Here is a 26,880-nt window from a genome sequence, read left to right on the forward strand (position 1 = left end):
CAGACACCCATAGTATGAAACCATGCGGTCCCCAAACTAACACATCAAGTCTAAGGTCACAGTTAAGAGGCAGGGGCATGACCGTACTGGAAATCACGCCAACAGTAAGTATACCCTGGAACGTGCCTTTTAAGTTCATTACGCATTAAGAGTTGCAGCCATCTAACTGGGGGTTAGAAAGGATGATGAAAACTCAAGATTTCCTTGTAACAAGAACCAGCTTCAACCTTTGGCTTTGGCTGTTGGAAGGACCAGCTCTGAGTCAAGAGGTCAAGAGAGTGCTTGCCTGACTCACTCACGAATGCCAGAGAAAATAAAAACTTAAGTCTCGCTCTGAAGGGTTACTACCAACAAAAATAAACATGTAATTTCGACAAATTATTTCTTAAAGGTCTTGTATTTGTTATTTTTAAGGTCGCCAGAGATTCGTTTGCTGCATGCTGTGCATATAAACTGTGTGTCTTAGTGGAAAGGAGAGAAGGGGGGAGGGGAGGCAAGAGTGCAGGCTGTGATCACAGCTCAAAGCAGAGGCAGCGATTCTGGTCTGTGGACCACGCTGCGCTGCGCGCTGCTGACGGCTCACTGCCTCACCACAACCCAACAAGAGAGGCTCTCAGAACCCAGGGCGCTTCCCGTGTGGCTGTGGTCCCACCAATCATCACAACGCTAGAAGGAACTCACTTCCAGAAACAGGACGGGTTATTAGCTCTCTACCTAGGCCCTGTCGCCAGAAAAACGTACCTAAACAGACACCACTGGCCGCTTCTCTAAGTTTACAGGCATCCTCTGAGTTTTCCCCTATCTGCTTTATTGGCTCTCAATCTTTAGAGGATGGAACTATGCTAACAGAGATGACAGACTCCACAGATGCCCTGCTGCCCACCACAGTCCCACAGGTGCCAGCTAAGTCTCAACTGGGTTTGGGGGGGTGGGGCTCACAGAAAGAAACAGAACTTGTCCCTGTTATCCTTCAAAAGGACAGCAGACTACTTAAAAGACTGACTTTATTACGACTGACTTAAATGTGTCCTCTGTTCCTAATTCTGGTGCCACTATAAAGGAACATACAATAGCATATATGTGAGAATGCAAAGGAAATAATAGTCTTTCAGTGTTTGGTGTTACTAACTTAGAGACAATGTCTTTCTTATATGTCAAAAATTAAATCTAAACAAGGTATGTTTATGTATTTGTTGAAATCTATACCAATAAGAACATACCAGGAAATGCTTGAGCCTCAAAATATGAAGTAGGTCAGATTGAAAGAAAGTACCAGGGAACACTGCACCATGTGACTTATCAGGAGAAAATGCTCCCTCTACCCTGAACTGCAGAACAAAGCAAGCCCCGCCCCCAATAGAGTCAATGGTGATAACAGTTACGTAAATGTTTCATGACTCCTGGAAGAGCCCTGTTACAGGTTCTCATGAAGCAAGGGGAACATGGAATGTGATCCTGTCTGGTCAGTCAGCCCCTCCTAACACTAACACCCCAAATGTGGTCTGCCAACCACACATCCCAGGAGGCACCTCGGTCTTCTGACCTCCGAGCCTTGGCTCCATTTGTGAATCACTAGCGCGTATTTTGTTCTGTTTCTACCTAATGGTACAAATGTGGATCTAAACAATCATCCATACCTGAATTAAGCCTCTCAAGACACAGTCTCTCTTTAATTCCTGTTACGCTAATGCTGGAAGCTGTGAAGGCCCTGATCCTACGATAGCCAGATTACCACAGCACACAAGACAGAGTGTAACCCACAGTCCGAAGCAGAAGAAAGTTTCTTCACATGAAAAAGAGTCACGGCTTTGCATTTCCCTTCATATAAAGGGAAATTTACAATATTAACCTACCATAGCACAGTGGGAAAGAATTAAGTCCTAGTAGAGTTAAGCCATTTACTTAAGCCATTTACCTAGTAAATTCAAGTACCAGGTACCATTTAGGTAATGTTAAAGCCTTCTCTAGAAACCCTTACAGATGCTTGCTGTGTATCAGAGAGGCCATGACCAGATCTCTAGCACGCCTTACATTTCTAGACACAGTGCTATCTCCTTACACGCTGAGAGGTCGCTGGGGGCTAAAAGGATAGTGAACAGTCAAAGACAAGAGGCTAGCAACTCAGTTCCTGTGACTTCCGTGGAGTGATCTGAAAAGAAACTGAGGGGGCTGGGATCTGTGACGGTGGGGACGGAGAGCTACGGTTTCCAGTGGGGATCACTGACGACCTGTAGGTCGAAGGAGGCTTAGTGTTGGTTCTTACGGGCTACCCACACCCTTGTCCAGACACACGCTTTCAGGGTCTACCCACACCACTGCACACGCTTCCACCTCTGATTGCCTTCTGCAGAAATATGGTAATAAGCGACTTTTCGAGATGGCCTAGAGCACAGGGATGATGTTCACACACCAACTGCCCGCCTCACAAGAGGCCATGATCATGTGTAGAGATAAAGTAGTGTTAGACTATTTCTCAAACACATTTACACATGTCCAAAGCACATCATGGCCCTGGAGGAACATGGACTTTTTATTAAAAAAAAAAGTCACTGTTATATTTTTAAAAATGTACCCCTGAAATAGGTCTCACTTACTTGTATTGATCAGAAACTGATTTGACACACCGGGATGATCCACGTCGTGTATTGCACTGGCGAAAATGGCCGCGAGAATCTCCAAGTCTGTGAACACCGCCTGGGAAGCCAACAGCGCAGGAGTATTACTGTGCTATCCCAGGAAGGCTCTAGTGAGAACGCTACATAAACAAGTGAGATCAACCCCCACATTCAGAGCAAACACGGGGTGAGGCCTGGCAGCACCTTACTATGCTCCAGCAAGCAGTGGCCCTTTGGGTGAGTTTTTAAACTTCGGCTTCCAAGCAAAGGATTTTAGACATCATGACAAAAATCTCTCTTGTTCATTATATTTAAAAAAAAAAAAATCTTAGAGGGTCTGAAATGATGCTGGAAAGAAATATGAGCTTCTAAGCAGCTCAGTGATATACCGAGGGTAACATCAACGACACCCACGGAATTATGAAAAGGAATTCCTTTCTTTCATCTTCCTGTAGCCCAAATCCCCAGTTCTCAGCCTCAGTGCCATCAACACTGTGTGGTTAGAGCCCCGTGCCCGTTATCGGGCTGTTTAGGAAATTCCTCATCTTGATTCACAGAATGCTCAGGGGCATGTACAACCAAAACCATTTCCAGAAATTCCCCAATGTGCCTGGGTCTCGGGGTGGAGGAGAGCAGGACAGAAATCACCCCCAGCTGAGAACCACTCAGGCAAATAATGAGGCATAAGCAAAAGTTTACAAGAAGAGTCTACACGACACAGCAAATGAAAGTCTTTCCCTCTGATGATTAATAAAGGGATTTAATTTCCATAAAGACTTAACAGAATAACTTCTTAGGATTTGGAAAATTTAAAAAGACAGTTCCTTCTAATAAAATTCTTGGAAAGTTATTAACGTGCTGCTTATGTTTTAAAACATAACTGTCCTTTGAGCTTCAGCCATGAAACTAAAGTTCCAGAAAACGACCCAACTAGGAGTCAACAAGCCAGATGTGTGTGTAAGTGACTGCTGGGCCACTTCAAAGACGCAGTATTACAAACAGATGGGTCCCCAAATCGCTGACCAATTCTCCCAGACAGAATTCATCAAATGATCTGGGCTTTATTAACCATGATTTTCTCCTCCTTCTAAGTCAGCCAGTGTATTTCGAGGGAAGTCAACTCTTGTCTGCACTGACACCCCGCTGACGTCAAAGAGAAAGAGCTCTTTCTAAGAGGCGAGTGAGGGCAAATGAGATCTTAGAAAGCAGCCTGACCTCCAGCGCAGGTGTAGACAAGAGCACGTGCGTAGACTGGACAACATCTGCAGCATGGATGTTGTTGTGATAGGCCACGTCGGCATGGTAATGGTCCTCCAGAGTCATCAGATACGTAATTAACGTGTCTACTGGAATTTTAAATGTTTTCAATAAATCCCGTTCCTGTAAGAAAAGAAATCCCCTTAACAGTTTTGTCTTTTTAGTAAAGCTCATTTGCCTGAGAGCAGTAAAAAAGAAGCACAGGCTGGTGTTGCCTACAAACAGCCCAGACACCAAACTGTGTTTTCTTACATCTATCCAGGGAAACGGAGATATCTGGGCAGGGCAGAAGCGCTGGCAGCCACCCACCACTGAGCTGTCCTGCTGAGACCAAGAGTCCTGCATCTGAGGGGTACAGTGTCAGGAGTGGGCTGCCAGCCCTATGCTCCTAGTCCCAAGGTACACCCCACCCTCACATGGTACAAAGGCAAGACCAAGAAACGGATATAGAAACGATGGAGGTCTATTTATTTTATTTTATTTTATTTTTTTGGTTTTTCGAGACAGGATTTCTCTGTGGCTTTAGAGCCTGTCCTGGAACTAGCTCTTGTAGACCAGGCTGGTCTCGAACTCACAGAGATCCGCCTGCCTCTGCCTCCCGAGTGCTGGGATTAAAGGCGTGCGCCACCATCGCCCGGCTGGAGGTCTATTTAAAATATACTCAAGAAACTATTTTCTCTGTGAGCCAGCAGGGGCTTGTACGTCAAGAAAGTCTGTCAGTCTGCATTGTGGAGAGGATTTTCTAACTATTGTCAATACACTGTTTCCATTCCCCATAGTTCTTGAATAGAGACAAATACAGTTATGTGTGTTTTACACACACTCCTATTTACTACTATTTATTCCTTATAAAGGAGCAATAAAACAGAGCCATCAAAGTCAGTCAGGAGATGAGTATATCGTATACTGCAGGATGCGGAGATTAAAGGCTGGGCAGTGGGGGGGGGGGGGGGGGGAATGACCCCAATGCCGGATCGTTGAGGCGTTACTGCTAACAGGTAATTGGACAATGAGGCCACTAGCTTCATCAATGAGTTCTCAGCGCAATGGACAACCAGGAAGTGGGGCCCAGTGGAAAGAAACCGGCCATTGGGTGCAGGCCTCTGAAGGGTTTGTTTTGTCCCAGGATGATTGCCCTGCTCTGCTCCTCTCCTGGATCTGTTAACCTCAGCGGAGCCTCTCTTACTGTACCATGTTTTCTGTCCCGTGGTCTGCCTTATCACAGCCTCAAGGTAACGGAGTGGCTGACTAGACCCTCAGAAACCGAGCCAGAATTAATCACTCCTCCTCCTAGAGGGATTTGCTTGGGGATGTTGTCACAGGGAAGCAAATGGCAGCCCCCCTGGTTACCTGAAAGATGGTGTGCATGATAACAGTCAGGGGCCGGTTTCCAGACAGCTCTGCTATTCTGAAGACATGGAGACCCCACTTGTTCACATCTTCTAGTTCCTAGGGGAAGAAAAACACCCAGAGAAGACAATGGTGAGCAGAAGGTGACAATAAACAGAAGCATTTAAAAATAACTTTAATGAGAAACACTGCTAAAGTTAAAAAAAAAAGACTCATTTTAAATGTAAAGGAAGTGGCATGTAAACACAGGCAAATTTAAGACAAGTTTACTTAAATGTACTAAAAACCAAATACTGATTAATCACAATACTGATAGTAAATCACATTCATATGCTTTCATTATTGATCTCAAATAATTGCTTCAATAGTTAAAATCCAAGCACAGAATCTACCTAGTCTAAAATCCAGAACAGACAACAGATTTCTAATTCTTCAAAAGAGGCCAAAAAAAAAAAAATCAAATCAAAATGCTTAAAAGTAAACAAAGAAGCAAGCAAACAACAATCTAAGACGTATCAATCAAATCACAGATCTAAAGCTACATATTAATAAAATCTAATAGTTTATACAGCGCATGAAGTGATTTTCCAACCTTCAAATCAAGGAGAGATGGCTCACAGGTTAAAAGCAATTAAAAGCAGGTCTTCCCGAGGACCTGACTTCAGTTCTCAGCACCCAATTTTATAACTCTTATAACTCCAGGTACAGGGAAACTGATGCCCTCTTCAGGCATCCATTGGCACTGCACTCATGTGTGTATCTGTGTGCATGTGTGACAAATATATATACACACACTTAAAAGGAAACAAAATAGGTCTGTTGTTGTTTTGTTTTGTGCTGTATTGAGACAGGGTCCCACTATGTAGCTCTGGCTGTCCTGGAACTCACTATGTAGACCAGGCTGGCCTTGAACTCAGAGATTTGCCTGCCTCTGCCTCCTGAATACTGGGATTAAAGGCATGCACCACTATACCTGACTCCAAAATAGTTTTAAAGATGATATAAATTAATGAACCTTTCCATCTGTTTAAAAGAAAGAGAATTAATGGAAACAAATCCCATCGTGATCTTTGAAATGACGGTACCTTGGCCAGGACATCCTCCTGTTCGGTTTTAACCCCAAACCTTGGGATGCATGAATTAGTCAGGCTGGAGCTATGCATCAACTTCTTGACCCCACTGATCTGAGACATCGGCCTTTTCTTTTTCTCCTTTTCCTTCTGAGTTGGAGAGGGAATTTCCACTTCATGTTGCTTATCTTAAGAAATACAGAATTTATTATTACTTCAACTTTATTTTTTAATCACACAACGTATAAATGAGCAAAGTACAATTGATCACTATATATTCTAGAAAATGATTCCAAACACTATTTTTACTTTTAGAGTTGAAGACAAGTTGATATCCTCAAACGGAACATGGAACAAATTTGGCTTTTTTTTTTTTTTTTTTTTTTTTTTTTTTAAAAAAGACCACTTGATAGACTATCCTTAGAGAAGACTGCAAGATCTGACAGCCAGCTTAAAGAAAGCGGAGGTCTTGGTGTGTTCACCAATTCCATTCCCATTGGAGTTTCATTTAGAGGTTTGAAAACAACCTTTTCAACTAAGAACTCCAGTTTCAACATATTGATATATACAAATATATCAAGAACAGCAGCCAATGAATTCAAGAGCTAAATAATCACAGTGAGTCACACCAAGAGAGCCTAAGCTGTACCCCAGAATGACCTGAGGATTTCTCCTACATTCCCTCTCTGTGCAATAGGAAGGAAATGTCTACAGTGTAGCCAAGTAAGTCTTGAAGGGACTTCAGACAATCCACAACAGTATGTAAGTAGAGGCATACATGCTAATGTCTATAGTAAAAGCTATAGACATACAGTGTCTCAATGCATTCATCTCTGTGAAGGCAGAGAGCAGCCTGACCTCATCCTTGTACAGTATTGGTTTAACAATCATCTGTACAGGAGTTCACTCCTTAATACACAATAATTTTGTTTTGAAAGTGAATCCTCCTATCAAAGAGGAACTCAAGTGATTAATTTTCACTTAGCGCCAATTCTTTCTACAGTTAAGGTTCTTCAAACCTGTCTCACAAAGCTGCACTGGGCTAAATCCAAAAACTCCCTTTAGGAACTGCACCTGGCAGGGACCATTTCTAATTTATTATTTTTCCAGTGCCCAGCCATGGTGGCCTTTAATGAAAATGTGTTTGATGCAGGAGTGAATAAATATCATGATAAATATTTCATAACTAGTATTATGAAAAGACCTTGCTAGGAAGGTGGCTCAGTGTTATACTGCTTGCCTAGCATGTGCTAGGCTGTGGGCTTGATACCTTGTACTTCTAGGTAGGTAGGTAGACAGACAGACAGATAGATGAGAGTATACCGTGTCACCCCAGATTGATTCTGAGGTTCAAACACTTAATGTCTCAACTTATTAACATTATGTATAAAAAAAGAATTTCTAGCATATACTTGGTTTCCAAAATAAGTTAAACTCTAACTGCCCTCCAAACACAAGCAAGCAAACAAGCCTAAGGCCAGTGTGAAGTTGCACATGGCTGTTCTCACCTAAGAATGTGTTCGATATGTACTCTGACACCTGGTTCCCTGACCGACTCATTTCGGAGAGATGGGTGAGCTCTCGATTCAGCATCCTTTTAAACTGGAAGACAAAAGGAGGACTGTGGTGAGAAAAGAGCACATTTCGAGTGTCATAACATAAGCGTGCCCTGAGACACACGGAAATATACCCAGAGAACGTTTAAATAACCATGACAATTGGTCATCAGTGCCACGGTCTCCAGCGTTGGGAAGGTAGGCGGCTCTGTGTTGTGACGGTGTCCATCAGGCACACGGGGCTGTGAAGCCCATGAAACGGGGTCAGGATGAACGAGAATTTGAGTTTTGGACTTCATTTAACTTTAAAAACCTTCAGTTTACATATTCACAGTCATCTAGTAGCTACCACACAAAAGAGTATAGATAATAAAACTTAATGACATTAATCAATAGATAAAATAATTTTTAAAGTAATGATACCATCATCATCTGCAGAAGAAAAATAGAATTGATGAATACAGATCACACATTGCATTCTATACTTCTGCTTGTTTATATTCTTTTTCTTTTCTTTTTTTCTTTTGTTTTTTATCATTTGACTGTTTCATATATAAAGAGAGAGAGAGAGAGAGAGAGAGAGAGAGAGAGAGAGAGAGAGAGAGAGTCAGTTTCAGTTGTTTTTACCCCCTGGAGACCTTCCCAACAAATGCCCCTACTTTCATAGCTTCTTTTTTTTTTTTGTATGTGACCCACTGAGTTTAACATTGTATTATTTTATGAATTGATTTATCATTATTAAAACTGAAAATATAATAGTGATCAAATGTTAAAGTATCACAGTCCTTAATCATAAAGCAAAACTTAGTAGATTTATTTGAGTGTTCTTCCAGGGATTTGGAGAAACACAACATCAGAGTAAATACTACATGCATAACGTTTCAGAAGCATGCATGCTTCTGAAGCTGTGTCCATGCAGAAAGTGCAAGAAGTGTTCGTTCTCAGAGACTGCAGAATTTACTCATCCCCCTCCCACATCAGCAAAGCAGGTCAATGTTTGGTCCTCTGCTCATTTCCATCACTGCACTCATCCGCTACCGCAACAGGGAAATGCAAACTAAAGCTGCTCTGAGATGTCACTTGATCCCCCCCCCCCCCCCCCCCCGTGTCAGAATGGCTAAGATTAAAAACAAAACAAGCAAACAAACAACAAAAGAACCAAGGCAGGTGCTGGTGAGGCTGTGGGGAAAGGGGGGGGGGGATGACACTGCTGGTGGGGGTGTGAACTGGTGTAGCCATTATGGAAATTAGTTTGGGGGTTCCTTAAAAAGCCACGAATAGCTCTGCCAGTTGATCAAGCCACACCACTGCTGGACATTTTCCCAAAGGACTCTATATTCTACTACAGAGGTACCTGCGCATCTGTGTTCTTTGCTGCTCTAGTCACGATGGCCAAGAAATGGAAACAACCTAACTGTCTATCAATGGGAGGATGGATAATAAAAATGTGGTACATTTACACAACTGGATATTATTCAGTATTTTACAAAGTGAAATTACGAAATTATGCAAATTTCAAGTAGCTGGATGGAATTGGAAACGATCATTCTGAGTGAGGCAGCCCAGACCCAGAGAGACAAACATCAATGTTTTCTCTCATTTATGGATGTTAGCTTTGACTCTTTATACATGTGTGTTTCACCTGGAATAGTCACAGAGGTCAAGGAATCAATCAGAGTCCATATAGACAGAGCGTCTTAAAGTACAGCCTACCTCTGAGTCTGACAATCACCTACTCGGTTAACATGCCTCAATGGCTTTCAACATCCAGTGCCCTAGTTGTCTGTCCTTCCTATTGTCATTGTGCCAATCTGACAGGAGCTAGAGCTCTCTGGGAAGGGGAACTTCCACTGAGAAAACTCCTCCAGGGCTGGCAAGATGGCCCAGTGTTTAAGTGCACTAGCTGCTCTTCCAGAGGACCTAGATTCTATTCCTAGCACCCACACTGTTGCTAACAACTGTCTCTAACTCCAGTTCCAGGGGATCCAATGTTCTCTTCTGGTCTCCATGACCACCGTGCGCACATGCAGTGCACAGACACACATACAGGTATAACACTCACACATATTTAAAGGCGGAGGGAGAGCCTCCATCAGATTGCTTATAGGCAAGTTTGTAGACTATTTTCTTAATGACTGATGTGGGCAGATGGTCCTGGGTCATGTAAGAAAGCAAACCAATCAAGCCATGGAGAGCAAGCCAATAAACAGCATCCATCCACAGCCTCTGCTTCAGTGCTTGCCCCAGGTGTCGCCCCTCCATCCCAACCCCCCATTGTGACTTCCCCTGGTGACAGACTTTTCCTGGACCTGTAATGCAAACTAAGCCTTTTCCCTCTGCAAGTTGCTTTTGGTCATGGGGTTTTTTTAATCATAGCAACATCAAGCAAACTGGAATGTTCAGAACAAGGCAGTTTTCCAATGTATAGACTAAGTAATATTAAATACTTGATCAACAGGTTAAAAAATGATTTTATTCTTATCTTTGGTAGACTCTGAAATCTCACTAGAGAAGAGGAGGAGTGAGCTCATCTTTCGGAAGTGTTCACAATGCAGTTCCGAACTGAACTGGCTCACTTAGAATTTTCAAAAATCTTGCTTCTCTGCAAAATTTATACAGAGATGGCTATCACGAAGCAATATAGTCTGACAGATCTCTTCCAAAGTCAACCCTAGGAAATCCAAATTAGGTTTAATACTTCAAGCAACACGGCAAACACTGAGGCTGATCGAGATAACATCAACCAACTCTGTTAGACACAAAGAGTGAACATTAGCTTTCCCTTTACAGGTCAAAAAGAGAAACTGGCTACGGTGAACACAAATTCTGTTCGTCAGTCTGCAGGTACAGCTTATTATGGGAACATAAAGTTTCCTTTTTTTAAAAAAAAAAAAACCTATATATTTGTATACGTTCCTGTCAAGCATAGCATACACATGTATGGTAGAAAAATATCAAAAGCTATACAGAAAGATTTTATAAAGGCATTTAAATCCCCATTGCTCAGAGATAATTACCCACAAGCCACAGCTAATCAGCTCCATTTTCTCCGGGGCCTTTGTATTGTTATCTACTCTACATCCCATCACTGCAAGATGTCAGGTCCTGTTTGCTTCCACTTAGCAGCACACACTGCTTAGGAAAGTAAGCCAAGGCTCTCTGAGAATATTTCAAAAGGCATTTGCACTAACTACTGCCAAAAATTTGTGTCATCATTACCAAGTTATGCTTCCTTAAGTAAATTATTAAGTTTCAATGAACTACATAAGCTAACCATTTAGGCTATCTCATAATCTGCTTGCCACAAGATGCGCACACTGTGTTATTTGATAATTCTTTCTCTTAGTTCCTTGTGTGGTGACCAATCCAGACTCCTGAGCCTTTTTATTCTAACAACTGACTTTTATCAATGAAGGACGCATCAGTGGAACTAAATATAGGTATGTCTACAGCTAGCCCCCATTTTATCCAACTGCATAAGGGAATTTAGGCAAGAACCCATGTGGGCAATCATGGCTATTTCAAAACCATAATATTACCCCTGAGAAAATGTACCCATTAGACAAAATGTATTCAAAAGAAGGTTTTCTAAGTATTTTGAACATGGACCCAGTGACGTATTCACTCTCTGGCTTCAAGTAAGTCCATGCAGCTAGATGAAGATACCATTAAAAACTTTCTGAACATGACCAAGTGGGGAGGAGCAGGCACTGCTTTAGGCTACCCTGAGCCTCTCAGGAGACAGTACATACAGCTAAGCACCAGACACCAGTTTTCTGAGGCCAACCGGGAAAACTAGACAGGAATTCACAGAAGCACTGTCTACCTTATGCACAGTTAGAATTAGTATGTTGTCCACCCCAGTAGAAAAATGTCCATGTTCATGCTACCTGCAGACATGGCACAGAAATTATTTGCGTTTTTGGAAGAGTATTCATATGATGTGCAATTCTTCTCACTGTCTGTTTACATAATCCATCAAAATAGTCAGTCGGTGTAACATGAGGTTAAAAACGCCGCTGCACAGATTCGTCTGTGCAGACTGACTGCATGTCACACCGCATTCTCCCCTGAACAGGGCTCTGTCATAGCCATTCTTTCTACTGTCCTCTCCCCTCTTTGTTCAAGACACACAAACATGGGCTGGAAAAACCCTGCATCACACACCGGTCTCCCTGCCAAGGTTTGCTGTGTTCCAACGAAGGCAAGGTTTCATTTTAACAGAACAGAGATAATATTTAAAACAACTCCCTAAGGTATTCTTCCCAGGGGAGCTAAGTCAGGGGGATTTCCAAAAGTCCATTTGCAAAGAGCCAAGGGACATCTGTGAAGAGTTCAAATGGTTACCTCCTTCTTGCTACTGCTAATAACAATTTCAACCTAGGCATGCTAAATTAATAACCACAAAAGTGGCCACAAGTGCTTTCTCAACTTGTAGTTAATTGCCTGATGCATTAAAGAACAAAACACTGAAGCATTTAACAAACATTTTGATTACCAGGTAAATTTCTGTCATTTTGAGTAATGACATTTATTAAGGTATTTACAAACTAATTACCATGGGTAAGGAAGAAAGGGTGGTTTAAAAAGCTAACAGGATGCCCACTCCTTACAATGCTATTCCACTCCCTACCCGAATTAGGAGAGGCAAGCACAAATGTGCCTTTCACTAAAACCCCATGAAAAGAATTGAGCATGTAGCTATGTTTTAAAGGTCCCTCTATTTTATGCTGATTAATATCTTACTGGCCCTGTCTTACTCGAAGTGGTTTTAAGACATTTACAAAGCATCACGGTTACAACTAGGCAAAAAAGAGGAAGATATCTCGGGGACCGCTTTTGAGGTCTTTGTTCTTATTATGCACCAGAGTGTGTGTGTGCGCCTGCATTTCAATCATGCAGTCAACTCCACATGCTGCCACACTGAATGCTATATTGCGTTTTAGGGGTCCCCCTTCTTCGCTTAGCAGTCTTCAGTTAAGATTGGTGAAAGACGAAGCAAACTCAGCCTTTATGAATTCAAGCCTCTGTCATTGTGCACCAGGGCCGGGTGGGGGCAAGGCACATCCTGTGTGCATGAAAAGAAGCGGTAGCCAGTGGCTGGCTACAGTTTCCATCACAGGATTCTGCTAACGGTCATGTGAAGATAAGCCCTGCAAAGGGTGGACGGTATTAATCTGAAGACCTATTTCAGTGAGCACCACATTGACGGCTGCTTTCACTGTGAAAACCTAGTGATCTTTTGAAAAGGGATGCCCTGCCAGGAGAGCAGATATCAATATTAAGACTCATTTAAAGGACTACTACGTTGGCTCTATAAAAATGAATCTTTCAGAACACACAAGACCAAATACCAATATTTGACTCTCTTAAAAGGCTTTAGGGGCAGAATGTCAATACAGGCACAAAACAGCGCAGCAAGTTTTCACCCAAACCTAAGTCCTACTATTCTATATTCAGGTCTGTGTAGGCATTGTTCATAGTCATAATACTAACCCAGAGTCCTTAAAATGTCTCCATGAGCTGTAACAGCTGGGAGACAGAGTCTGGGGGAGGGCATGAGAATTCTTACATTTACTTTTTACTGGGATTTTTTAAAAAAGAAATGGCTAGCAAAACTCAATGCAAACATGAAAAGCATCTTAAAAATCTGGACTACCCTAGAGATTTAGAGAGAGCTGAGAAATCCTGACTGTACCGGTGGCTAAACCAGAGATGAGATTTCCAGCTTTCTTAGAAGGCTAATCAATCTCAACAGCAAGCATGAAGGTTTCCCTCACAAAGAGACAGGGAAAAAAAAACAAAACAAAACAAACAACAAAAAAAAAAAACAACCAACAAAACCTCCAATCTGAAACTCCTTAAGGCAACACAGTTATCTCTGAAAATGTGCCATGACTGACTGATCCATTCAAGGCTGAACCCTATGGAAACAGTAGCCAGATGATGCTTCTGTTGGGACTGAATAAGGTTTTTTGTTTTTGTTTTTTCCTACTTCCCGTTTCTTTCACGGAGACAGAACTCAATGACAGCTTTAACACAGGGCAGCTTGTTAAAGCTTGCCCAGTATCCACAAAATCTTACCAGTTCCTTATATGAATTCATTTTTTTTTTTGGAATTTAAAAAAGGCAGGCACAGTATGAATAAACTTTCTTATAGTTATGGCAGATAATCAAGCTTGCATTATAATGAAAAGCATCTAAATAGTCAAGCACATCATCTATAGCTTTAAAGACAAAAAGGTGAAAATGAATGTTTTCTCTTGAAGTCAAAAGTAGCACTGATATTTAGAGCCACACACCAGCTGATAAGATTTAAATACCGCATGCTAACAGAATTCATCAGTCACTGGAAGGAATTAGGCATAGTAATTTATTTGCAATTAATTTATTTCATTGCCTTGCGATTTTATGGCATAACTCAAATCTACACAGGACAAACAAAAGAACCAATGCACAATCAAAAGCTATCTTAGTATGCAAACTAAATGCATAATTGAAATAACCTGACACCCAGTTATACAACCTTATCTTCAGCAACAAAAATACACACTGTCTTCCTAGTTCATATCTAGGGGAAGAAAGTAAAATTGCTCAGACACCATTATCATTTGCTAAAATCCACCATTTATGCAATCAGAGTAATCAGTTTTAACAGCAAAATAAATCTTACCTTTATGTAGCCCCAAGACACTGACAATAAATAGTTTGCTTCAGGCATTTTTGATAGCTTATGTGTCTATAGACGTGTATGTATGTCTGCAAGTTCTAAAATATGTATCTCTTCAAACCTTCAGAACAATCTCCACAAACCAATCAGCGTGTGGGAATTTAAAGACTTTTGTTAATTAAGTATAAATAAGAAAGCACCGTAGTATGATCCCATCCAGTCGTTTTCCCATTAAATAGATGCCATTTGTACAACTCCAGAATGGAACAAAAGTCAGCAACTATTCTGGGTAAGGAACATCCATCTGATGAAGGACTGGCTAAAGAGCTAAGGACCTGCATCTTTCTCTCCCGAGCTCCAGGGCTTAATGAATAATGTATGTCAAGATGCTTAGCAGCAAGAAAGACTAGTTCTGTCAAAAGCTACCAAATAAGGAACTGCGGGGGGGAAGCCGGGAAGAGAGGCACAAAACCACGCCCATAGAACCAACTATGCGCCAATCGCATTCCATCCATGAGCTAAGAGGGCAGGGGGCATGGATGCGGCTCAGGCTGCTTTGTGATTGGTTTCCGAGGTGAGCCTCTTGGGGAAAGAGGCTTACCTCCCCACATGGTGAACGCCATTTAATAAAGGTCTCCCTGCAGCTACAAGGCCGCCTGTGAAAAAATGAATGGGGCTTCCCTCTCACAGGGATGGACGGCGACCGCAAAAACTTCTCTATCTGTAGCTGTTCCCTAAATAAGCATTGCCAGTCCGCGTGGAGCTGTCTGTGGATCCTAATAATCTCCGACTTCTCCACGCGTTTAAATTGCCTTCCTGTCTCAAGTCCCAAACACGTGGCTTCCCTGGTGATGGAGACAGCTTTGCTTCCTCCCTTGCTCAACACACAGCACAGGAATTACGAAATGCCACAGGTCCAGCCTTCACAAAAGAGAACGCATCGGCATCCCTGCATCCCTTCTCCTTGGGGATGCTGCGTTCGGCATCCTTTGTTCCTATTGTTATATATCCACATTCTACAACTTACAAAATCTAAAACAGAAATCTGACGGGGGTGGGGTGGGGGGAGGAGGTATCCGAAAGTTCATATCCCTGAATGATGATTTCTGATCAGAGTTTTTTGTTGTTGTTGTTGTTTGTTTGTTTGTTTGTTTGTTTGTTTTTTTTGATTCCACGTGAAGTTGAGAAAGGACTGAAAGCTTTAAGGAATGCAGAGTTGAAATGGAGAGTAATCACACCTTTAATCAGGAGGGCTTAAAAAAGAACTTTACAGTCTTTTGGGAAAGCCAACCATTTCTACTGTGTTTGGCACAGTAATTTTTACCCCAAAGAGGTTTTGTGGATGAGAAATCAGAGAAATGCATTTCTCTTATTTTATTACAAACGTCTGCATAAGGCATAGTCTTGGTCTATTACTCTGGGCTTCTGTGACTCCCTGACATGGTGACTGGGTAGCTTTCTTTACCAGCTCTGCCTTCGAATGTTCTCCTTATAACACTTGCCTAACATAGTAGCTCTTTCCATAGTTCCCTCGGTCAATAGTACGCTGAAAATGTTAAGTGGAAAATTCCACAAGTACACGTTCATAAATTTTTAATAACGCTGATGAGAGTAGACCTTTGCTAATGTTCTAGCGCATGTTTATCTATTTCCTTTTACTGTGCTATATAAAATTATTACACTTTTACATGGCTAAGAGAAAAAATACAGGAGGTGAGGGGTTCTGTACCATTCAGTTTTAAGGAGGGGGGCGTGAAACTCATCCCACAGGGAATGGGGGAAAAAGACTGTCACCTCTTTGACATTTCTACTAGGTCCTTTGCGGCCAGGGTTCTCAGTCGCTCCATACCTATGTGTTCACCTCACAAATGCCTCTAAATTCTCCACCCCGATATTCCACCCCAGGCAAAGCACCGGAACATCCCCCTTTCCTGTCCTCCATGTCTCTTACCTCTAACAACGTCCTGTCTTATGTGCTCACGTTTTCCACTTCCTCCACTGCTCTGGTGTTCTCTGTGTTCCTGTCATGCCTTTGCTGCCTATTAAAGCTTCAATCCCGAGCTCCACGGACGCTGTTTCAGGCCCACACTCGTCCGTGACTACTTCTCACCTGAACTTTAGTACCATGTTTCCAGATTCACAATCCTCTCCCATTTCAAACGCCCTGCCAGTCACCTGGAGCTTTGACAAAAACCGTGAACCATTTTTCTATTTAAAGTAGTTCGCATGACTACTCCAGCTGCGGTCACTGGGCCCATGTGCCTTCCAGGGCCTCGGATTGAAATCTGTGACTCTTTCTGTCCATTCAGTAGGTGTCTCATGTGAGCCACACGCTAGCTATCAGGTGTTTTGTATAAATCACCCAACTGAATCCTTGAGTAACCCTGGTATGTTCCCATCTCCCGCTGTACTCCCCTCAGTCACACAAAGCTGCAACTAACTCCTGTCTCCTATTAAGTGCCATTCCATCCAGTAATATGTTCCTTCTCATTTCCATGCCCACCACACTAATCCTAATCTTTTGGAGAAGCAGGAAGCAGCGTCAGGATCAGCGCCCTCATCCATCCCTCAGTGCCATAGACAGGGAGAGCTGGAGGGGAAAATGATTTTCCCAGCTTTCCCCTGTCACTCAGACCGTGAACTCTAACTTCAAACCTTAGCGCCAGCTTCTTAAAATTGTGAGTCAGGAGCCCACAGGAGAGTTAAGTGCAAGGCCGCACATGTTATAACCGTTCAAGGTCTCTGCATACATGCCAACCTAAACTAACATGAAATCACGCACAGTGAGCCTGGGGTGTTTCTGGTCTCGCTGGGTTGTATACAGCGACGTCGATGGCACTTTGGCTCTGAGCACACGGCATGCACGCACACTACACTCACTATGCAAGAGATCCTGCCGAGTAAGAGCACAGGGCCGTGCTGGGAACGGGTCGGCTCACAGTAGATACCGCTGCACGTTATGAATGGCAGCACTTCCGCTCTACACACAGTAAATACAATTACAGCCACACACTCGCTCTTCCTCCATCACTCCACGGCAAGTTATGTACCAAGCTAGTGCATCTTTGGATTGTGTTGTTAGGATGTGTGATTTAGAAACTGCTATGAGTTGCTGACTTGAGTAGCTTTGTTTGTTAAATCTTTCAACAAATTTTGGGTTGGCAAGACTAAACCAGAATTTACAGATTTTTTTTTCAATTGGCCTAAATCACATCTCTGCCATTTTGCTCTCTGTATTTATGCAAAGGGTGTTGTTCTAACACTAATGATTACAAAATGTGGATCAGTTATGAACAACACTGAAGCTACTTTGCATCCTACAGTATCAAATATTCAGTCACGATTTAATCCTATAAATAAAATTAAACAAATATATTTACCTCCTCAGCCTGCAAACTTATTTTAGTCTTTAATAAATGGTAAAAAACTGTAAGTACACCATCAAGGAATTATTTTAAAATACAATTCTTTCTGACTTATCAGTTAAGTGCTGAACTGATGTATGTAAGTGGGTATTCACTCCGCCTATGACCTTGGGTTATCTGACCTGACAGACATGAAAATTTCCCAGGCAAAAGGACAGTAACCGGGGGAAAGTTTAAGAAGTCTTGCTTTAGCACACAATCCCAACCTGGAGGTGGGCTTAGTGCAGCAGCTAATTGCAGATAGCTCCTGACAAGCTGCTGTACTCTACAGAGAGTCTGAGCTAGCCTGTGTAACCAAGATGCTGTAGGACTGAGGGGCCAGGTCACGGGTGCCTTACAGCGGGGACCTTGCTGTTTGAGCGTGCAGCTGTGCTGGCATGAAGCAGAGTCTGAGAAGGTCCATGTGGACTTTATGGAAGAGAGATGGAAAAGAGAGGGGGAGGGAGGGGGAGAAACCACAGAAAACTACGCACACACTTCAGTGACCAACCAGGGGAGTTTGCAGCTGCTGGCAACCCAGGAACACCTGATTGCAACACACACCGGCATCGCTGACCTGATACCACAAGCGGGATAGGAAACACCTTTGAGATGGGACCATAAAAAGGAAGCCAGTGTGTAACACCCTGGGTCGTGGATTAACTGTCACCAAGCCAGGAGGTGGCAGGGCCTCCATCTGAACTCCTACTGTCTGACTAAGTGACAGACACGACCTCGTGAGCCCCCCACACAGCAGACGACACTGCGGGTTTCTATCATAGGTGGAAGAGTCAAAGGCTGACTTAAACTAGGACAGCAGGCAGTAGGGGCTGAGCCGGGTTTGGGGGAAGCGGTGTGGGTAAGGATGATGGGCGAGTACAAGCCGTACGTACGTGTGGAAATGCTCCACCGAGCTTCACGGATATCTACAAGTAACGTGCGCTAGCAGGAAAAGAGCATTTTGGACTTTGTTCTTTATTTAGCCTAGAGCCGACATGAAAGGCCCGGGACGTCAAGTCTGAGCTGTATCCACTCTTATTGTGCCTGAAATAGTTATGGATGAGTGTGTTGACACTCAGGGCTTATCAGACGAAGGGAACCATTCATAGGAAAGGTATTTTACTACGTACCACTCATGGAGATGGCAAACATTTAATACTAGAATCGATCTATATTCATTTTATGCCTTTCTACTTACAATGAAAGAGAGGAGACTTTTTATATTTGAGAATCAAGTCAATATAAAGTAGGAGCTTACATAGCCTGTCCTGCTTTTATTCGATTAACAAATGAAAATCTGATTACTAAATTCTTCCGAGAAAATTTTGAAGCAAAATTGAAATCCAGACATAAATAGCTATCGCAAACTAAGGTCTGTGAGGGCAGACTCTATTTGTTTCCAAGTCCCCTGAGATGGTTTTAGAGGGAGTCAGTAATAATCCAGATTCATTTACAATAGCTCCTTTAAATTATATGATTTACATTTCGCTTTTACATTATAAATTTTTTTTGAAAAATGCTGAGTCTGACCACGGGCAAATTCACAACATCTGTTTGTATTTGGCGCCCTCTAGTGCTAAATCACATGCATTTAACTTAACCAGCCCTGAGCCCCAGATTGGCATCACAAGACTTTGAAAATGGTGGGTTTGGGATAGGGAAACAGAATAACATCATAGAGGCCCAGAGAGCTCAAATGTACAATTTCAGGAATAGCACCTTCTCTGGAGAGTATTATGGAGATTTGAGACTGAAAGGAAGAACACCATGTTGACTTTTAAAAATGAAGCAGTCATCCAAAACACCCAAGATTAATCAATCCTTTTATTATCATGGCCCGAAAATTTTCACCAAACTGCTTTATTTAAAACAGGAAATACCTGAAACAGTTGCACAGACAGATTCTAAGACAAGGCACGTTATTTCTTTCGAGCAGTTATTTTGGAACTGAATTAATAAGAACCCTGAGATGATGGCTGGATTGTTTTCGCTAAGTGGATCAACCAACTGACCAAACACACAAGCACATGTGGTAGTTTGAATGAGAACATCCCCACAGGCTCAGATGTTTGAATACTTGGTCCCCATTGGTGGTGCTGTTTGTGCATGTTTAAGAGGTATGATCTTGCTGGAGAAAGGATGTTGCTGGGGACAGTCTGGAGGTTTAAAAGCCACACACTCTTACCATTCTCTCTCTGCTTCCTGCTGAGGTTCAAGATGTGAGCCCTCAGTTTTCCTGCTCTGGTCATGATGCTTCTGTTCTGCCATCATGGACTCTGCTCAGGGTGTGTTACCACGTCACCAGATGTAACTAAGACACATAGTATTTTGCAACAATGGATACAGTTTGGATTCATAGAGACAGCCTTGTATGTTCATAGAGATTTACCCAACTATGATGTCATCATATCTATCTCTAACATGACTTCCGTTTCCATAAAGAATAATCAAAACTTCACATAAACGAGGCCTCTTTGCTTCTGGGTTTCAGTGGAGGAGGTCAGACTATCATAATGGCAGATGACAGGATTTTATACACAGGAAATGCTACGGACGGCACCAAGACAAACGACAAAGTATTCCAACTAATTAACAAAATCAACACCTAATGATGATGATACAGACAACTTTTATGTACTCATCATTGAAAAGACAAAGAAAAAATACGTTTACAGTGTGCCCACCTTAGTCCATAGTTTTAGACCTGCCGGAAGGAAGAAATTCCAACATGGTGGGGGGGGGGGTGGAGCTTGGAGAACAAAACCTACACTCTTAAAACCTCCATGCTTTCTGACCTCTGCCATTTTTGTAGGTTTCATGTCTACTCACTGCTCTGTCCTCTTTATCGTCCGTGGAAATGTGCCTCCTATCCTCAGCATACAACCCTTTCTCCTCTATTAAGATGGTTTTTGGTCTAAGAATATCATGTAAAGAACATCAATCTACTAAGACACTTTTCATATGATTTCCACTGCAAAATTATCTTTTTGACACAACACCACCCTTTATGGAGATTATATACATTAACATAATCAAAAGATGTACTATGTTACTATACAGGAAGTACGCTACAGAACCTCATTTATTTACTTACTTCTTTATTTTATTTAACATAACATTTCCCACACTGACTTTACTATTGAACCCTTGTTATTAGCAACAAGTAGAAACAAACCACAGCACTAAAGTTTCACAGAAAATTCCTGTAAAAGTCAGACTTCCTGCGCTAGGCGCAGAGTATTTTAGGACAGTCATTCACGTATCTCTGCCAGATATCTGTTAAACAGCTACCAGGCGGCAGACAACAATAAAGCACCAGACCAAATAAGTAAATAAATAAAAAGGGGGTAGAAATCCAAGTCAGGAAAACTCCCACAGGTTAAGATGAGAGTTGAGAAGGGACCCAACTTCTAAGAAAGGACCAATCACTGAGTGCCAGTCAGGAGATGTGTGCACTTCCTATGGACCAACTGAGAAGTAGTGAAGGATAATGTGTATCATACAAAGGCTGGGAGCAGATGGGAGGAACGAGGGATGGAGAAGGCTGGCTGACACACACCCTCTGGTGTGGTTAGATGAGAGCAGGAGTCTGGTGTGCCCTACAGAATAAATCATTGTGTCCTCCTGAATAATCCACCTATTTCAGAAACCCAGAAGAAAGGATGCTGAATGTTTTCACCATGAGGAAGTACCAAATAGGTACATTTCATCTGATTTAACAGTTTCATAATGTACGCACGTTTTGAAACATCACATAATGGCTTTATGTATCAACGAAAAAAACAATGTCAGATTTTAAAAAGTAAAGAAAATCTGAGGCAGAATCCACTCTGCAGGATGAGATTGTGGGAGACCTCGTAGCCTTCGAGAGTGCACAGAGGTATGGCTGGAAGGGCAGGATATACGGCATGATTTACATTTTAAATATGATGCAGTTTACATCTATAAGCTGTTCTAACAGGTGCAAGGAGAGACGGGGAAGAGAGAGAGAGAGAGAGAGAGAGAGAGAGAGAGAGAGAGAGAGAGAGAGAGAGCGCAGTCATGATATCACAGGTGAACACTAGGACTAAAGGGAGGACTAAGGTGCAGATGCTGGGCTTGCTCAACGCCTGTTGACTGCTGCCAAGCTTAGGATGGAGGGATCGTGGTGGGAGGCTTTGCAGGAGAAGATGAATCCTGAGTCAAGGGCAGCAATGTCTAAGTATAAGAAGATTCGATGTGCTTTTCAGTCAATCAAGATCTTCCATCCCTCTGTACCCCCACATTTCTAGGGTTCTAGACTAGGAAGGCTGCCAGAGAACTGAATTCTGAATGGGTAGCCACTTTCAAATACTCCCAGGGGTACCAGAGGGAGGCAGACTGATCACTTCCTTCAAGACTTTTCATGGGTTGTTTAAAAATCCTACCTCACAGCTGATTAGGAGTGGGAAAGCCTGAGACACTCCTCACTCAAGATCACTTAAGTCCTGAATTCACCAAGAGCAGTATCTTCATTCAGTAGTGGTGCTATTTAAATCCTCCAAGAATGAAGACTTAACAGGAGGCAACAATAAAATTAAAAGTAGTGTGATAGTAGGAGGGAGGCCTGGTGACTCAAGCCTGTAATTCCAGCATCCAATACGTGCTGGCAGGAGGACAGCTATGAGTTTGAGGCCAGCCTGGGTTACATGGCGAGCTGCAGGGCAGCCTCAGTTACAGGGTGAGGCCAGCCTGGGTTACATGGTAAACTGCAGGTCAGCCCTCAGTTACAGGGTGAGGCCAGCCTGGGTTGCATGGTAAACTTCAGGTCAGCCATCGATTACAGGGTGAGGCCAGCCTGGGTTACATGGTAAACTGCAGGTCAGCCATCGATTACAGGGTGAGGCCAGCCTGGATTACATGGTAAACTGCAGGTCAGCCTTCGGTTACAGGGTGAGACATTATCTCAAAACAATAATGGGGGGGGGGTTCTCAACAACAAAAGAAAACAGTTTAATAACGGGACTTTCAAAGTTTTCAACCCTTTTAGACTGAGAACTAAGAGGCAAACATGGTACGGAGTATTTCAGAGACTCTCATACGATTTTAGGCAGTGTATGATTTCAGGGCTCTGCACTGTGAGGAGGCAAATGAGAGCTAACACAGGTGATCTAGCATTGTGGATGAAGCAGAGTTCAACAGTTAACCTTTATTATCCAGCAGACCCATTTGTTACAGATGATGTGGGATGTCCTGTATATGTGTTGCTTTTATTGGCTAATGAATAAAGCTGTTCTGGCCAATGACTTGTGAGAGTAGAGCCAGGTGGGAAATCTGAACAAAGACAGAAAGTGAGAGTAGGCGGAGAAGTGGGGGTTCTGAAAGGGTAATCTTCGTGTCAAGGCACTGTGGCCTCACAGGGCTCCCCTTTCATATATTGTGTGAAAATGCATTGCTGTGATTGGTGCACTAAAAAGAGGAATGACCAGTAGTTAGGCAGGAGATACAGGTGGGACTTTGGGGAAGAGAGAGAGAGAAACCTGGGAAGAAGAAGGCAGAGTCACCAGGCAAGGCAGATACTGAGGAAGGAGCATGGAGAGATGAGGTAACGAGCCATGTGACAGACATAGAATAAAATAAATGGGTTAATTTATTTAAGTTAAGCTAGTGGGACAAGTCTAAGCTAAGGCCAAGCTTTCATAATGAATAAGTCTCCGTGTTGTTATTTGGGAGTTGGTAATACAGAAAAAGACTCGTTACACCCATTTCCATCACAAAGTAAGCAACTGGATTAACAATGGTCTTCAGAGCCCTGCAGTGATGTCCACCCAACCATGTGTGCAACCAATGATTTCTCTGCAAACTACTGAAGGTACCAGCAGCAGCTGAGAAGGCATCTGGGATCTCCACGGTTCTAGGATCATTTCTCAGAATGTTCTGAGCAGATAAATGCAAATTCCCAGATAAGACTACAAAAGTATGAGTCTTTCTAAGACGTAGACTCCCTCTCCTGGACATCACTTACTGTTGTGCGAGTCCATTCCACCAGGCTAAATGTGTATTAGTATATTCCGCTAGCAGCATTCTTTAAGTGGGGTTCTTTCTATGTCCCTTAAGACTGATTTGATGGCAGGACATAGCAAATAAAAACAAACCACAGCTCAGGGCTGCATTCTGGAAGCTGCAGCAGAAGGGAGTACTGACCCCTATTCATTTATGTGGAAACACTGCAAGCACTGGGAACAGTGATCAATGGCTAAGTATGAGCAATTCTAGCTTTGGTTGCCACTTTCCCTTCATATGTTAATAAGCACATATGTTCATTAGAACACATAAACTTCCATTTGGGGCACTAAGAAAATAAATCAAGCAGATGGCATCCAGAATTATTAGTTCTGATCATTCACAAAACTGTCTTCTAAAGCTCCCAGTGAAGCACCATAAAGCTAAAATTGATTGTGTATATGGATCATATTTAATTACCCATTCATCAGTCAGCGGGAATCCAGGCTGACTTTATCTCCTAGCCATTGTGAGTAGTGCAGTCAACATAGATGAGCCAATGTCTGTAGAAGGATTCCGCGTCCTTTTGTTTTATGTCCAGGAGTGGTAAAGGTAGGTTGATTGGCAGATCTACTTCTAGCTTTGTGAGGAACCTCTATTTCTATAGTTGATGCCAGTTTGCACTTCTATCAATGTGAGTAAGGGCTTATTCTCTGTCTTATGTTTTATCATATTTATTTGTATTGTGTGTGTGTGTGCGCACGTGTGCATGCGCACGCACGTGCATGTCTGCAGTGCCTGAGGAGGCCAGTCCTTGGATCCCCTGAAGCTGGAGTTACAGGTGGCTGTGAGCTGCCTGACACTAGCCCAGGGAATTCAACCCAGGTCCTCTGGAAGAGCAGGAAGTGCTCTTCACCCCTGAGTCACCTCTCCAGTCCGGCCATTTATTTCCTTAATCTTAGCCCTCCCTGACTATCGAAGATATGCAGGGTACTTCTATGTGGACATATAACCTCACCTCAATTCTGCATCTACAAATTTAACTGAAAAACTTTCCAAGATCTCCCACCCACTATTGGCTTTTCCCCCTAAACATTGAATTATTACCATTTCACTGCCTGGGGTTAGAATTCCGCCTCTCTGGCTGCAGACTCCTCTTCCTTGTTTCCTATGCCACCCTCACCCACTCTTTCATGCCAATTCCAACCTGTTCCAAGCCCTCATCACCTTGCTGCCTAGTTCTCTGATTCTACTTGCTTGGAGTCTTTCCCCTCAAGATGCCCCATCCTATTCCCTGCCTCCTAGAGGACCTTCCTAAAATCCCTGTTGCTGGGTTCCTTACAATCAAACGTGAGGGTTCCTCAGGGTTCCCAGGAGAAACAAGTGGCCTAGACCAGCAACTCGAGCATCTCACGGTGCTGCCAAATATACATGTCTCATGCCTGCCTCTGGTTCTACAACTGGATTCTCTATTCCAGTTGTTTGCTTCCAGAAGAACCACTAACCTATCCCACCTCCACAGAAACCCAACGCAGTGGAATCTGCAGGGACGTGCATTCTACCCGGCCCTGTCTACCCACTGGAACACACCCCTTCGCTCGCTCATCACAGTCGCACAGTCCCTGGATGCTCAGTTCAGGCTTCAGCAGTGTTCACTCTGGGAAGCTTCTGCCCCATCTTTCTGCTTCTCTGGGTTGCATGAGTGCTCTTCAAACTTCTCTACAAGGAGATCAAGTTGCCTATTGCTCATTAACACACAATGGCTTGCCCATGTGGCTATATTTTTCCACAGTATATGTGCATGTTCTGGTAGTTATGTGTGTGTTTGCGTAGAAGCCCTTACGCGGAAAAATCACATTTTTCACACACGAGCCTTGGAACGATCAGATGGTCCCTTAGAACAAGGCTAAAACAATCTCTCGCTGAAAAACTAAAAACTGTAAGTGGTTGTCAGCTGTCTTACCCACAAAAGTGGTACGTTGATGCAGAGAGTGGTGACAGACCATCCCAAATAACAAAGACACAGCAGACGCAAAATGTCATTTACAAGAGATGTTGATAAAACCCCAATCAATGTCAGATCTAGCGCTACAAGTCTGTATTCACTTAAAGATAGAAGCCTTGACAAGGCAGAGGACTGGTCTGTCCTGAGCTACCTTAACTTTTCCACTTCAGCAAAATGAATTGGGTAAGCCTGCCAATTTCACAAATGTCTTTCACCTTTTAAGGATAAAGGCTTTTGCAATTAAATTTAAAAAAAAAAAAAAAAGCAGAGTTGGAATGAGAAGCCCAAGTCTGAGTTCTCTGCAAAGTGGCTGACACTAGGAAAGTAGACCACTCACCTAAGCAGTGACTCATGTTCAACCCCTATAACAATGGCACCACTAGCGGATTTCTTGTCGCTGGCCATGGCTAGTGTCAGACTCATGACCAAAACCTCATCACCGGAGCTGGCACTGGAGTCAAGGTCACCTCTTCTACTCCTGTTCTCAGCTGGATTGTCTTCTCTACTCAGTACAAAGATTAAAGGGCTGACCGCTAGCTTTTTTGTCTCTACTGGTACCAGGAGGAGACAGCCAGCATCCTGCTTGATCTCTGGTACTTCGTTAACCACCGTCTCGATACTTCACGGCATCAAGAGCCTTGGAAGTCATCCACAGTGAGGGGAAAATCAAAGCACAAGAAAGGGGCCTCCTCTGGACCAACAGGGTGAAAATCTACACACACGCCTTTCCCGTGACTGCCTGCATACATAGTCTCTCTGAGGGACCAGGGTTAACTGGTCAGTTTCAATAAAAAAAATTTGCTATCCCAGGGTGCTAGGTTACCGGACTAAAACTAAAGTAAACAAACTCAGTGAGCATCACATATGCAGGCGAGTGAGGCGTCATAAATCACTGGGACTGGGTATCAGGATTTCAAAGGCACCCTGTAAGCTCTCCCCACGCCTGTTGACTCAAGCTCCAGTTGCAATGGGTTACCTATACAGCAGCATAT

The 26,880-nt window shown here is 43.0% G+C and overlaps 1 protein-coding gene across 5 annotated transcripts in view; it reads right to left on the minus strand.

Annotated features, from left to right (window-relative positions):
- The window catches only part of Pde4d (phosphodiesterase 4D), a 683,624-nt gene that overhangs the window by 14,514 nt on the left and 642,230 nt on the right, over window positions 1–26,880 (minus strand). For all 5 annotated transcript variants that reach the window (XM_038322667.2, XM_038322669.2, XM_038322668.2 and 2 more), the window contains exons 7-11: window positions 7,801–7,894; window positions 6,308–6,480; window positions 5,223–5,321; window positions 3,831–3,995; window positions 2,595–2,694 (exon numbers count right to left, since the gene is read on the minus strand). In XM_038322667.2, the coding sequence (XP_038178595.1) occupies window positions 2,595–2,694; window positions 3,831–3,995; window positions 5,223–5,321; window positions 6,308–6,480; window positions 7,801–7,894 (631 nt within the window). The remainder of the gene's footprint in view (window positions 1–2,594; window positions 2,695–3,830; window positions 3,996–5,222; window positions 5,322–6,307; window positions 6,481–7,800; window positions 7,895–26,880) is intronic.

This window comes from Arvicola amphibius, chromosome 3 (assembly GCF_903992535.2).
Source record: "Arvicola amphibius chromosome 3, mArvAmp1.2, whole genome shotgun sequence".
NCBI classification, from domain to species: domain Eukaryota; kingdom Metazoa; phylum Chordata; class Mammalia; order Rodentia; family Cricetidae; genus Arvicola; species Arvicola amphibius.